The sequence below is a fragment of the Bos javanicus genome, chromosome X, assembly GCF_032452875.1.
Source record: "Bos javanicus breed banteng chromosome X, ARS-OSU_banteng_1.0, whole genome shotgun sequence".
Taxonomy (NCBI): Eukaryota; Metazoa; Chordata; class Mammalia; order Artiodactyla; family Bovidae; genus Bos; species Bos javanicus.
Genome location: NC_083897.1, coordinates 59,197,783 through 59,213,686, shown reverse-complemented (window position 1 = coordinate 59,213,686; position 15,904 = coordinate 59,197,783). Strand labels below are relative to the sequence as shown.

Sequence of the window (15,904 nt, the reverse complement as noted above, 5' to 3'; positions counted from 1 at the left end):
AACCAAAACTAGGCAGAAATATGCCTTTCAGTTATTGAAACATACTCAAAGAGCAAGATAGAGAGAAAATAAAGAAATCAGAAAGATCCCCCCTTCATCCTTCTTTGGATTGGCTGCAAACTCTAAAACAAATCTCCTGTGTTCCCCATCCTGAACCCTCCTCCCTCCTCCCTCCCCATATTTGGCAAAACTAATACAATATTGTAAAGTTTAAAAATAAAATTAAAAAAAACAAACAAACAAATCTCCTTACAATATAAAAGAGAAAGGATGAATTTCTTGCCCAGAGATTCATGTCACACTATACTATATCACACTATAGTTTAAGGAAGAATTAGGAGCAAGCACAGTGTTAAAGAAAAGTCATATCTGCTCAGGCATATACCTGAGTAGGATTACCTTTGGGCCAGGAAGACCTGGAAGACCAATGCCTGAAATACCAGGATCACCTTTTTCTCCTTTCTGTCCAGGTAGTCCTGGGGAGCCAGGTTGTCCAGGAACTCCAGGAGGTCCGAAAGACCCTTTTGGACCCTGTGGGCCTGTTAAAAACACATAACATGCAATCTTTTACAAAATATTGTATAGGATATATATAATGCACATGACCACACAAAAAGATTTTTAAAAAGAATTTCACAAAGTCTGATTTATATAATAAAGAGCTTTATAATCAGAATTGTATAAAAGCCTATTTTTAAAGGAAGTTTAAGTGAAAGGGAGTGTGTGTTCATGCTAAGTCGCTTCAGTCATGTCAGTCTCTTTGTGACCCTATGGTCTGTAGCCTGCCAGGTTCTTGTGTCCATGGGATTCTCCAGGCAAGAATACTGGAGTGGGTTGAAAGGGGGTATAGTTGGAGAAAAAAATGTAAGTTTGTGAATTCTTTCTAAAGTTCTGTCTCTTAATTCCCACTTCAAATACTTGTGTAATGAGAGAGCTCTACCCACTGACTACTTTAGTTATCACCTCAGTTTGACTCTGTCAACAACAGTTTCTTTTCTGATAACAAAGATAGTCAACCGTCTTCCATTAATGGAACTAAATATCTGGGAGATTTTCATCACTCACCTGGAAAACCCATATCACCCATGTTTCCTTTCAGTCCAGGAGGTCCTGTAAGTCCTGGCATTCCAGGGAGACCAGGGTTACCCTTGGGACCTAGAAAAGTCAAATTGTTTAAAATTAAGACAAGTCAGCAATATTATGGTTGCTTGGTTTCCTGGAATGGGTCATAATTAAAATGAAAGCATGAGGCTGAATGGACCAAATCTTAATATATGATAAAGTTCTACAGATCTAACTGGACATAAGATAGGCAAAAATTATCAAGAAATCTCCTTAGGAACATATTACAATATAATCACAGCAATAGAGGGCTCCCAATACACATTTATTTAAAAATGCAAGAATCTTGTGTCTTGCCCTAAAACTACTCCAATTAACTGGTCTTATTTGTTGTACACATATAACTATCACCAGGACATCTTGTTTCTTGCCCTAAAACTATTCCAAACACTTGAAGTCTTATCTGTCATATGTATATAATTACCTTACCATATTTATCACAGATAAATCCAATTTAAAGAGAGTCTTTTAAAAAGATTCAGAAGCTTTCCCATTGAAAGCCTTATCATGTGCAACCAGAAGAGGAAAGTGGTAACCTGTCATGATACATACACCTTTGGCACATTAAGCCAGGGGTAGGTAAGAGTTGATGGAGATGTACTGGACTATCTTCCCCCAACAGTCCTGGCTACTGTGTTTAGTCATGGCTGCTGTGTTTGCATTCTTCCCAGAGCTTAGATACTTCAGTTCTGTGGTGTCACCTAGGTATTTTCCAAGGATCACAATGTTGCCTTCAACATTATTTGCTTTTATTTTTTCTTTCACACTGTCTTCTCACTTGGGAAAGAATGCAAAGTATATGAAAGATAGATACGGAGATAATTCTTCCAACTACATTAAGATAATATAGTATACAGTTCAGAGCAGAATAACTGATCTAAAGGGCTCTTAGGAGGATGGTAACCAGCCACTCTTTATTGTTTAGGGGTCCAACTAAAAGAAAATGGTTTAAGAAGCAGCAATAAAAAGTTTTATTAGAAATTAAAAAATCCACATTTATTGTAAGAGTGATTAATGCTATAAAACATTACCAATGAAGGTTGTGAAATTCTTACTCCTAGAAACTTTTAAAACTAGAAATGGTAGTTATCTGTTTTACATGGTTTAATGATTAACTTGTCTGAAGGTAAAAAAATGAAAAGGGTGAATTCTTTAGGCTCCTAACAGATAACTGTCTAATTTACATATGCTACAATGTATACAAATAAAATATAGCACCTTACTTGGATGTACTTCTGATTCTGTGTATATTCTGAGGCCACAAAAAAGAAGAAATTGAGTAAAGAAAAATATCCTACAAGTCTTTTCTGTTGACATTTGTGCCAATGGCAACATTTTTGTTAAGGGGAGGTCCATATCTCAGTTGCTTCAATTATCACTACACATGATAAATACATGATTACTTTGTTCCAGGGTCAGGATCAGCCACCAACTGCTACAGGTGGTTTATCATACTTACCTGCTAGTCCTGGCAATCCAGGTTGTCCACTCAGTCCAGGTTGCCCTGGGTCTCCAGGCAAACCCTGGTAACCTTTTGGCCCTGCAACTCCAGGAATACCTTCCAAGGATGAGTATAAGAAAGACAAGTTAGGCTGGTATTATTAATCATTAAATCCATCTGGCAAAGCAAGCTATCCATACTCTGAAATATGAATGAAATATAGGAACCAGTGATATTCTGATATAGTATGAACCAATAGCACTGGACTCATTAAAATCTCCCACTTTTTAATGTAGCTACCATTAAGAACTTCGGAGCACTCAATAATTAAGCCACTTTCCTCTTTGGGCCTCAGTTTCTTACATGTAAAATGAAGGAATTGGGGCAGGCTGTCTCTGCATTATCTCTTAGATTCTATAACTATCTTTTATAACCTTATATCAAGGCAAATACAGTTTACTGACACTATTTTGCAGAAGGTATAATGGAAAGAAAAGCTTTGCAAGAAGTAAATCAAGAAATATAACTCATTTTAACAATAATACAAAATTAGGTGGCCTTGCCTCTTTCATGATTATATACAAAATTACAGTAATGTCTTAAAGTTCTTGTTTGAGGAGAAATCTCACCAAGCCCTGCTCTCAGGGAAACTTATAACATCTATGTACACACACACACACACACACACCTGCACACACACTCACACACATACATGGACTGACAATAGTAATGGTTTCAACACAGAAAGAGCCACAAACCTTACCTCAATCTGCAAATAAACATAGTTTAAAAATTCCACGTTGTTTGAAAGGATATTCTATGCAGATTGGATTGTGTTTTATTTATTGATTTGTGCTTATTCATATTTTTCTCCTGGTGGTTCAGCTGCTCAAGAATCCGCCTGTAATGCGGAGGACCTAAGTTCGATCCCTGAGTAGGGAAGATCCCCTGGAGAAAAGAACGGCTACCCACTCCAGTATTCTGGCCTGAAGAATCCCATGGACTATCCATGGGATTGCAAAGAGTCAGACACAACTGAGCGACTTTTACTTCATGTATTTTCTGATGCTTTGTTATGAATATGTTATAGTTTTATAAAAAGAATAAAGGATTTTTATTTTAAAAATCTGTTATTCTTCATATCTCATTTGCTTCTAATAAAATAACTGTAATAATACAATTGTTCCCTAGACCTACTTTCAGCAACCTTCCCCAGGGGTGAGTTTGGCTGTTCTTAGTCCAATATTTGTTTATTCTTCTAGGTTAGAATAACAGTGAACTGTACTTAAAAATCAAGTATGATATGGGTATCAAAAATCTGCAGGACAAAAAAAAAAAAAATCTGCAGGACAACAGTGTACCACTCATCCTCATTTGGTTTTTAAGAAAAAGAATTTAAAGGGCCAGGAAATTTTCCAAACACTGAAATCTCTTTTCCAAGTAATTCTGTTTATTTATCCATTTTCTCTTGATCATATTCTATACACTACTTTCTGGAAGGCTTGAAAGTGACTGTTTATTTTAAAGTCTCATAGTTTGTGATAGATAAACTACAAAGTAAATAGTCAAGCAAAAGTTGATCAGTGAAACAGTATAAATCAGTGAAAACTAACTTACATTACCAAAATTTGATATACCTAATTGCCTTAATCCTGGATTACAAGTCACTTTCCATGCTAATAAAAATTAAACTTCATACACACCAGGAGAAAAATTCAAATAAATGCATTCACTCACCTGGTAGTCCAGGGTCCCCTTTCTCTCCTTTTGAGCCCAGCAGATCTGGATCCATTGGCCCAGGAAGGCCTGGAAGGCCAGGCTCTCCTTTACTACCTTTCTCTCCTGCAGGGCCAGGAAGTCCTGGCTGACCCTGCAAACCATCATCACCTAAAACCAACATGTGTGGGGAAGACACAGCAGATCAGGTTCATCCATCCAGGATTAATGCATATAAAGATTATTCACATGTTACACAGTTGGGTAGGCTACTGACCACCCAAAACACTCATGCACCTTATTTATTGTTTACAAATAACTCGAGCTCACTTTTACACTCAAACAACAATCTCTCTCCTGGTGTTCTCTGACAAATACAGACTGTAAAAAAAAAAAAAATTAAATTCCTGTATGTTGTTATTTTGAGTTAATGCTTATCATATTTCATAGTATTCAACTAAGCATGCCATCAAACTGAAAACAGGAACTACTTAAACGCTATGTCACCTAGAAACAAAATACAAGTAAAGCATTGCTCATTTTTAACTAGTCAAATAAAAGTATTCTGCATTGATGTAAAGCAAAATTTTTAATTTTCTTTCTTTCATAAATCTGCCCGCAAACCCTGAATATTACCTTTGAGACCAGGAACACCACTCCTGCCAGGAATTCCCAAAGGTCCTGGTGGGCCTGGAGGTCCCATCATACCGATTTCACCTTTGGCACCTTTAAAAATATCAATAGGTACCTTTTTACCTTTCTTTGACCTTGGAAAGATAAAAGATCAGTTTAAAGATGTCAACTAGAAAACTACTGAGTTAGAGGGAAGGTACTATAAGGTTTCCCCCTTTCCAACTATTGTAATCTTAGTGACCATTACTGTCTATATCACTGTGGTAGTTAGTCTCTAAATATGGTCCCCAAATGAACTGCACTTCCCAGTACACACAGCTCTGTGTACCCTTCTCCCCTTGAATTTGGGATGACTCTATGCCTTAACATTGACTATGTGTCCCTGTATAACTCCCAAAGCTAGATGATAAGAATTCTTGCAGCTTCCACCTGGGGCTCTTAGAACACTCACTTTCAGTTTTGGGGATTCTCTCTTTTGGAAACCCACTGCCCTGGAAAAAGAGCAACTACCCTGATACTAGCAAATGTGAGGTACTTCTGTGAATAATGAGATACCATGTGAAGAGGCCAATGAACACTCAGGTGTCACAGTAGTGCCACGTTGGAAGTAGATCCTTCATCCCAACCACTCCAGCTGGAACCATGTGGATCAGAGATAAACAACCCTGTCTAAGTCATCCAATAATTCCTGACTCACAAAATCTTGAGCAAAATTAAAAGGCTGCTTTAAATCATCAAATTTGGGGGTCATTTGTTACACAGCAATATATAGCTGGAGCTCTCAAAGAGAAAAAGTGCAATGCAAATAGCAAAGTGAGTTTCCCACAATCAGAGACATTTAATACATTTCCTTAAAGGATAGTGTCTATAGAGAAAAGTACAAGAGAATAATACATCAGAGTCATATTAGTTCTAATTTCTGGAATCCAAAACCAGGGAAGGCTAAAACGTTACCTGGAAAGCCAGAGGCACCTGCTTTTCCTGGGAGCCCTGGTGATCCTGGGGGTCCCATAGGACCTGGTGCTCCAGGGATCCCTGGGCTGCCTCTCTCACCAGGAGGTCCTGGAACATCAAATCCAGGAGGCCCTGGATCCCCCTTCTCTCCTGGTAGTCCATGCAAGCCTAGTTAATACAAACCAATATTAAAAAGTATTGAAGCAGTTTTAAGAGATGTATCTGGTTATTTTTCTAGCAAACAGGTAATAGAATCCTGTATATAACAAACCTAACAGTGAGTTAGGGATACTTTTGTTATCATGCACAGAATATAATCTAATAATAAAACTTTAGGATTTTCAAGTATATTTCCCTAAGAATGGACTTCTGAAATTATTTCTCAAAAAAGACCAATCTTTTCTTAATTGCTACAATCATGTACTATTTTTAATAAAATGTAATAAAAAATACCAAAAAACTGAAATAAAAAAGACATAAAAATTCAATCCTATATCGTGGTTATTATCGTCAAATAATATATTAATACAGTTATACAGTCAAATGCTTACTCTCAATTTCTTCTAATTCCAGGGCAGTAACAAACAGTCTGTGATTTGATACTGATCCACTGCCCACACTTGGATTTCCACTTTTCTAAGGTATTATGAATTATTAAGATACATTTCTATAATCCATAAAAAATTAATTACTAAATAAGTCAGTTATATGGGCCCTCTTGACTTTAGTTTGGCTTTGTTTTAATGTGTTGTTTTAATAACACATTACTAGTAGTTTTTGTTGTTAACTTTTGTTTCTCAGTAATTCAGTCAGGATTTTATAGAAAAATTATGATATGCAAAAATACACTCCAGAAAACAAGGTACTTAAAATATGTTTAGTGAATATGTTTAGTGAAAGGAATTACACTACAAATATAGTACAAGTTCCCACACCAACACCTATCAGCTATGTGACTTCTTAAGTCACTTAAAGTTATTGGTCTTCTTCTGGTAAATGGGGATGTGCCATAATGGACTGAAAGCTAGGGGTGAAACAGGTGACCATTCCAAGCATTTCTTCAACAATATGACCAGTTTTACTATTGAAGATTCACAAGCAATTATTGTTATAAGAGAACAAGATGCCTGGTATTTTAAGACCTGTTTGGTGTCATTTTACCAGCATGCCTTTAAACTGATAAAATTCACTTTGAAGATTAGAGATTTCCATTTAGTTGGCACAGTAGTGATGATTCCAATGCTGCCATTTCATAGTAAAAAATACTATTAAAGGGGAGAGATATTTTATATTTATGAAATATGATGAGATACCTGATAATGTACACAATTATAGCTCTACATGGATCACTGTTTATTGTTATATTACAGCCCAAGTAGTTTTTAATAGCTGAGTTTTCAAGGTAACTATTTTGTCCTTTTAAATATTCTCTAAGAGAGCAGTTCTACAAAATAATTAAAAGACTTCAATGTGGATAAATCTTGCTGCTTTCCAAGTTTAAAGCTTGAAGATATGGCTTTTGGAAAAAAAAAAAACAGATGAATAAGGTAGGAGGATCTAATGTAATAACATGGTGACTATCACTAATAACATTATTGCGTAATTACAATTTGCTAATATAGTAGAATTTAAGGGTTCTCACACACACAAATCAGTAAATATGTAAAGGTGATGGATGTGAGAACTTGATTGCGAAGATTCTTTCACAATGTATACATATATCAAATCATCACATTGTACATTTGAAATATATTACAATTGTCTATGTCTTTTATACCTCAATAAAGCTCAAAAAATAAATCAAAGGAAAAATAAATATCCTATTTACAGCTTCTCAGAACTGTTTTCATGTGCTATCTTTTGCACCTTTTATGATGATGCTATTATATTTGGATGATTTTTTTCTACTATTTGTTCTAATATAATAAATTTTCAATATTAAAAAAGAAAAATATGGCTTTGAGTGAGAACTACAATACCTGGTAGACCTGAAGTTCAAGAGGCAGGAAGTTACAGTTCAGAGCAAGATGAACCACCCAAGCAGAAGCAAGTTACAAAAAGATTAATTAGGTTAGGAAACAAAACTAACCATGTAAAGATTAGAACAAAAAAAGTCTACAAATAGAATGTATTAGATATTGATTCACTACTAACATATTAGTAATGAGTAAAGAAACTTGTTTTAGGCATTTGCTCAGATGCTCATAAACCTATACTATAAATATGTTTGCCAATAGAATAAAATATTTACTTCAGAAAAATACTTTTTGATGAAGATCAGCAGTACACTCTTGTTTATTTCTGATCTTTATACTGCTTTGAATGATCATTTCGGAATTTAAGCTCTTAAAGGTTAGTTAAATATAAAATTAAACTTGATTTTGTACTCTAACAGGTTAGGTTGTTGTTTAGTCCCCAGGTCATGTCCGGTTTCTTGCGACCCCATGGACTGCAGTCCACCAGGCTCTTCTGTCCATAGGATTTCCCAGGCAAGAATACTGGAGTGGGTTGCCATTTCCTCCTCCAGGGAGCTTCCCAACCCAGGGATCAAGCCCACATATTGTCAGGTGGGTTTTTTACCACTAAGCCACCAGGGAAGCCCTTACAGGTTAGGTACAGAGAACTCAATAATTATTAGTGCATGTCTATGATGAAACAAACTACATATTCTAGGCTAAGATCTCTTCATTGTTATTAGTAATAACAGTAACATATGTTATGCTGTATTTTTCACAGCATAGATCTTTTCCATGACTATTGTCAGGAATTGGCATCCTGGTAAAATCCAGGATGAAGAAAGTCAATATAAATTCAAAAGTTCTGCTGAATCTTATACAATAACAGGAATTATATGGATATATCTATAGAGCCTAAGTGCATTAGAGGTGTATAATGCTCTTAATTTATGGACAGCCAAATGGAACAAGTTAATGGAAAAAAAAGAAATTCCAAAAACATGCATTATCTGTGAAAATGTTACACACACACACAGTCCAAGGGTTTTATAGCCAAAAAAAGTTAGAAAATGACAATGTACTCTCCTTCATCTATGAAAATGACATGAATAATGCCTTGTTTCTTTGATTCACATTAGTGGTGATAAGTTTGAACTCATTTAGCCATGCACGTGTTCCTGAGACTGGACAAGTGTACAACACATTTGACTCAGGTTGGGGTATTACCTGTGAATATGGAATTGAGTATATTTAACTGACCTCTAAAAAGATTCACTAAAGCAATTATCTTCCAGCTATTGGCCAGACCAAATAATAAGAACCAACAACTTCCATTTCTCCCTTGCTGCTGCTACTGCTAAGTTGCTTCAGTCGTGTCCGACTCTGTGCGACCCCATAGACGGCAGCCCACCAGGCTCCCCCATCCCTGGGATTCTCCAGGCAAGAACACTGGAGTGGGTTGCCATTTCCTTCTCCAATGCATGAAAGTGAAAAGTGAAAGTGAAGTCTCTCAGTCGTGTCCAACTCCTAGCGACCCCATGGACTGCAACCTACCAGGTTCCTCTGTCCATGGGATTTTCCAGGCAAGAGTACAGGAGTGGGGTGTCATTGCCTTCTAGGGCATAAGATGAAAAGCATTCTGCTCCTTGTCCTTTGGCATTTTTACCTATTCCAAATGAGGAATTGATATTCAACAAATCTTTAACTTAAAAACATGCATTAAACCGTACAGTCTGCTTTGGAAAGAAGAGTGACAAATAGTAAAGCTTAATTAAATAATAGCAGAAAATTGGAGTCAAAAGAAAAGCCTGAAAAGGATATATCTCTGGAAAAATGACAAGATAGAATACTTAGCAGTAAGTTTTCTACTACAAAATGAAACACAGCAAGTATATTAAATAAGGTTTTTATTTTAAAAATAGGTAGTTAGAACTTCAGCCATGCAGTATAAGTCAGGTGTATCAAGATATTAGTAGTAGCCTTGCTGATAGTCCTGTTATTGAGATGTACAAACAAAAATAATGGTATTTTTGAAATTCACTAAGACAATATTCTGCTTTGGTGATCATGTAAAATTTACTTTAAAAATGAGTATACATAGATATTATCAAATACAAAATATAGTCATCCAGTGGTAAAAAAATTGTGATTTGAGAATATTTCTATATTAATAAGAATATATTCAATACATTTTTGTGGCAGTTGCTGTTAACTTCATTTATTTGTTGAACCATATTAGTTCAGATCTTCAGTTGTATGGCAAAATATATATTTACAGAAGAAAGAGATGTGATTAAATTCAGCATCATTACTTTTCCCCCTGCCCATCCTATATAGACTTTATAAATATATCTATATATCCATGAATTAGAGAGAACATTAGATGAATAAAATATTGTAGAATATTAGCTAAATTTTAAAAAGCATTAAAACACAAATAAATGTATTTTTATTTTGTTCAGATTGGTATTAATTGCTTTAATTATCTCTTTTTTATTCTTGCTCAGCTGTGATTTAAGAGTTCAAAATGCTTCTGAAACCTTATGTAATTTTGGGAAACAAAATGAAAAAACACAACAGAAATCATAAATTCTTTTTAGCCATTTTGTGAAATAGCAGGCCAAGACTATAATGACCAAACATAAAAACTGTTTTTTTCTCAAGATCCCTCTGCTATGCTAGACAGAAGGGTTTCTCATTAATGTTGAAGCACCTGCTTTTTAACCAGTTGGTTCAAAGCAACACCGTAAGTTTTCTTTTTTATTTCTAAATCAGTAGTGACATGTTAGGGGCCATTTAAAAAGAGGTACAATGTGCCATAAAACAAACGTTTAAAATAGGGCATAAGCAAAAATAACCTTTACTTTTCAGGCTTTTTATATTGTTAATCAGTGTTTCTATATTTTTAGCATAATAAACTAACAAAATACCTATTGGCATTTAAGGTCAGAAACATATTCCATTGCTTCAAAGTCAACGATTGTATATCTGAATGGTGCATTTAAGTCATCTGATGTATTCATGTGAATTAAGGAATGACTAAATGTTCCATATTTGCTTTAATCTCATATATTATTATAGTACTTTGCAATAACAAAATCTTGGCCCACGTGTGACCCTTACTATATCTTCCTAGATTAAGATAAAAGTAATTCATATCACCAGATAGTTCAGAATCTGTAAACTCTCACATGAACACAGAGGAATCATATGATTCTCTATGAGGTTACAAGCTGACAAATCTTTTTTGAGTATTCATATTAAAAAAATCTTAAAAACCTTAAAAAACTCATAACCTTAGCATGCTTATGAGTTGTAAAGTAAATGTTGATTTATGGGCAAAAGAAGAGAAAATTCAATTAAACTCACTTATTTAAAAAATTGAGGATGCCTAAAAAATATTTTTAACAGGATTTTTTAAATTTAATTTTATTTTTTAACTTTACAATATTGTAACAATAACCCTATATATGAGACAGCAAAAAAGTATTTTTTTAATCCTGTGCTAAGAAATGTTATGAGGTTTCACAGACAAAGCTCTATTAATGCCATATAGCTACTCAGGTCTGAAATGATTAGCACCAGAAGTTCCTAAGATTCCAATGGTATATGATTAGCTCAACGATTATAAGCCATGGAAACATACTGCAATTGCTAAACTGCACTGTTGTTAATAGATCAATCTTAAATGAACAGAGAGGGGAAATATCAGGTAATATTAGCTCTTCTGCTGTGATCTGTGCTCTTTTGCTTTTATATAATTATATACGTGGACATGTTAACTCTCAGATCTGCTTTCTGTAAGACTATTACATAGGTTACACTTTATTGAGGGGCTAACCAACCTCTATATAAATGTGTTACAAAATGCATATTTACTCCAATCTTACCAGGTTGGCCTATTGGTCCAGGAATTCCTGGTGGCCCTGGTGGTCCCTGAAAACCTGTTCCTGGCAGCCCAGGAGGTCCAATTGGCCCAGGTTGTCCATTTGGTCCAATGTCACCTTTAAGGAATAAATATAGTTTAGATATTAAAAACAACAGCTGAGTCACTCGTCTTTAGCATTGGGTCACAAAGTTATAATTACAATGATTTTGTAGTATGTTTTAACTTATGTTTGCTAAACATTAACTTTCAGAATCAGTTATGTCATGTCCAAAAATTCCTACTTGAATTCTCATTGAAAATGCAGTATATGTATAGACAGACAAATGTAGGGAGAATTGACTATGTCTTCCCATCCACACAGAAGACTTACCAAGTTCTTAATAACAGTTTTAATTTTTTTCCACAAATACATTAGGCATATTATGTTTTAGTCATTTCCAAATATGACACAGATGTTTTTTTTTTTTTGCAAATTACACTTTAGTTCCTATTTATTTTCATATTTACAAACACACCATTCCATTTGTCACAATGATATTTTGCATGTTATTTCTGCTACCTGGAACATCCTTCCCTAAAGACTCAGTTCAAATGTCACCTCTTATATTGCTTCCCAAGGCACCTTAGAAGAGGCCCTGAACAAAAGTAATACATGAGGTAAACTGAATGCTTCCAAAGTCATCTTTTCATTTTTGTTTAATGATTCCAATGGTCAATCTTAAGCACATTTTCTCCTTCATATGGTTCTTTCCTGATGGATATTAGCCTTACTAATTTATTATTGGTAAAAGCAGAGACATTACTTTGCCAACAAAGGTTCATCTAGTCAAGGCTATGGTTTTTCCTGTGGTCATGTATGGATGTGAGACTTGGACTGTGAAGAAGGCTGAGTGCCAAAAAATTGATGCTTTTGAACTGTGGTGTTGGAGAAGACTCTTGAGAGTCCCTTGGACTGCAAGGAGATCCAACCAGTTCATTCTGAAGGAGATCAGCCCTGGGATTTCTTTGGAAGGAATGATGCTAAAGCTGAAACTCCAGTACTTTGGCCACCTCATGTGAAGAGTTGACTCATTGGAAAAGACTCTGATGCTGGGAGGGATTCGGGGCAAGAGGAGAAGGGGACGACAGAGGATGAGATGGCTGGATGGCATCACTGACTCGATGGACGTGAGTCTGGGTGAATTCCGGGAGTTGGTGATGGACAGGGAGGCCTGGCGTGCTGCGATTCATGGGGTCACAAAGAGTCAGACACAACTGAGCGATTGATCTGACCTGATCTGATGTTGCCTTGAAAATGTTGTATCAATTTCTCCTAAGTTTTAATACCCAATCACTGGTATAAATATATCTAGTGGGTTAACTTTTACTGTGATCTGCTTGCTGTGTTTTGACTGTGGTCTATTGGTCCAAAACATTAGTGATACATATTCATAAAGGTTTCTATAGAGATAACCAAGATCATGGTAATGCCTTCTATGATTATTTTTTTTTACAGTAGAGTACAATCTCTGAGATATTCAAGAACAGAATCAATGCCTTTGTGTTTCAAGTGATTAAAGTAGTAGGCATACAATAAGAACATACTAAATGTTTGAGGAATAAAGGAATTACATAGCAGAAAGTCCCCAATTCTTTTTTTTTTTCTAGCACCTTAGAACATTACTGAGTTTTAATATTTGAGAATGAATCCTATGTAGGATATGGGGATTCTATACTTCAGTGGTTAGGCAAGTGATTCATAGGGAGCTGATATTTACACTAGGCTTCAACCTCTTTCTTCCCAACCTCTGTCTCAAGGCTGTCATTATAAACAAAGTATAGTGAGAGAACAATTTCCATATAGAGATTGTTAGCCATATAGCTTATCATTTGAAATGTTTCTATCTGTAAGTTTTGGGGTCACGGGTCTAAGCCTGGGAAGGTAGGTGATAGGAAACACTACCTATAACTTTGACTATCACAGTTTATAGCTGGCCAGAACTGTCTACTCAAGGACAGGAAGGTATTTTTATTTTTTTAAATATAAATTTATTTATTTTAATTGGAGGCCAATTACTTTACAATATTGTAGTGGTTTTGCCATACATTGACATGAATCCACCACGGGTGTACATGTGTTCCCCATCCTGAACCCCTCTCCCACCTCCCTCCCCATCCCATCCCTCTGGGTCATCCCAGCGCACCAGCCTCAAGCACCCTGTCTCATGCATCGAACCTCGACTGGCGATTCATTTCACATATGATAATATACATGTTTCAATGCCATTCTCCCAAAACATCCCACCCTCGCCCTCTCCCACAGAGTTCTATACATCTGTGTCTCTTTTGCTGTCTCGCATATAGGGTTATCGTTAGCATCTTTCTAGATTCCATATATATGTGTTAGTATACTATATTGGTGTTTTTCTTTCTGGCTTACTTCACTTTGTATAATAGGCTGCAGTTTCATCCACCTCATTAGAACTGATTCAAGTGTATTCTTTTTAATGGCTGAGTAATATTCCATTGTGTATATGTACCACTGCTTTCTTATCCATTCGTCTGCTGATGGACATCTAGGTTGCTTCCATTTCCTAGCTATTATAAACAGTGCTACGATGAATATTGGGGTACACGTGTCTCTTTCAATTCTGGTTTCCTCGGTGTGTATGTCCAGCAGTGGGATTGCTAGGTCATATGGCAGTTCTATCTCCAGTTTTTTAAGGAATCTCCACACTGTTCTCCATAGTGGCTGTACTAGTTTGCATTCCCACCAACAGTGTAAAAGGGTTCCCTTTTCTCCACACCCTCTTCAGCATGTATTGCTTCTGGACTTTTGGATAGCAGCCATTCTGACTGGCGTGAAATGGTACCTCATTGTGGTTTTGATTTGCATTTCTCTGATAATGAGTGATGTTGAGCATCTTTTCATGTGTTTGTTAGCCATCTGTATGTCTTCTTTGGAGAAATGTCTGTTTAGTTCTTTGGCCCATTTATTGATTGCGTCGTTTATTTTTCTGGAATTGAGCTGTAGGAGTTGCTTGTATATTTTTGAGATTAATTCTTTGTCAGTTGTTTCATTTGATATTATTATCTCCCATTTTGAAGGCTGTCTTTTCACCTTGCTTATAGTTTCCTTTTTTTGCAAAAACTTTTAAGTTTAACTAGGTCCCATTTGTTTATTTTTGCTTTTATTTCCATGCTCTGGGAGGTGGGTCATAGAGGATCCTGCTGTGATTTATGTCTGAGAGTTTTTTGCCTATGTTTTCCTCTGGGAGTTTTATAGTTAGTTTCTGGTCTTATGTTTAGATTTAATCCATTTTGAGTTTATTTTTGTGTACGGCATTAGAAAATGTTCTAGTTTCATTCTTTTACAAGTGGTTGACCAGTTTTCCCAGCAGCACTTGTTAAAGAGATTGTCTTTTCTCCATTGTATATTCTTGCCTCCTTTGTCAAAGATAAGGTGTCCATAGGTGTGTGGATTTATCTCTGGGCTTTCTATTTTGTTCCATTGATCTATATTTCTGTCTTTGTTCCAGTACCGTACTGTTTTGATGACTGTAGCTTTGTAGTAGAGCCTGGAGTCAGGCAGGTTGATTCCTCCAGTTCCATTCTTCTTTCTCAAGATTGCTTTGGCTATTTGAGGTTTTTTGTGTTTCCATACAAATTATGAAATTATTTGTTCTACTTCTCTGAAAAATACCATTGGTAGCTTGATAGGGATTGCATTGACTCTATAGAGTGCTTTCGGTTATACTCATTTTCACTATACTGATTCTTCCAATCCATGAACATGGTATATTTCTCCATCTATTTGTGTCCTCTTTGATTTCTTTCACCATTGTTTTATAGTTTTCTATATATAGGTCTTTTGTTTCTTTAGGTAGATATATTTCTAAGGTTTTATTATTTTCATTGCAATCGTGAATGGGCTTGGTTCCTTAATTTCTCTATTTTCTCTTTATTAGTGTATAGGAATGCAAGGTATTTCTGTGTGTTAATTTTATATCCTGCAACTTTACTATATTTATTGATTAGCTCTAGTAATTTTCTGGTGGAGTCTTTCAGGCTTTCTATGTAGAGGATCATGTCATCTGCAAACAGTGAGAGTTGTACTTCTTCTTTTCCCATCTGGATTCCTTTTATTTATTTTTCTGCTCTGATTGCTGAGGCCAAAACTTCCAAAACTATGTTGAATAGTAGTAGTGAGAGTGG

At 35.6% G+C, this 15,904-nt stretch overlaps 1 protein-coding gene across 1 annotated transcript in view; it reads right to left on the bottom strand.

Annotated features, from left to right (window-relative positions):
* COL4A5 (collagen type IV alpha 5 chain) overlaps nt 1-15,904 on the bottom strand; it is a 245,546-nt gene that overhangs the window by 43,712 nt on the left and 185,930 nt on the right. Inside the window, exons 30-36 of the mRNA XM_061409403.1 lie at nt 11,712-11,825; nt 5,867-6,034; nt 4,916-5,005; nt 4,301-4,450; nt 2,582-2,680; nt 1,066-1,155; nt 400-539 (exon numbers count right to left, since the gene is read on the bottom strand). Of these exons, the coding sequence (XP_061265387.1) occupies nt 400-539; nt 1,066-1,155; nt 2,582-2,680; nt 4,301-4,450; nt 4,916-5,005; nt 5,867-6,034; nt 11,712-11,825 (851 nt within the window). The remainder of the gene's footprint in view (nt 1-399; nt 540-1,065; nt 1,156-2,581; nt 2,681-4,300; nt 4,451-4,915; nt 5,006-5,866; nt 6,035-11,711; nt 11,826-15,904) is intronic.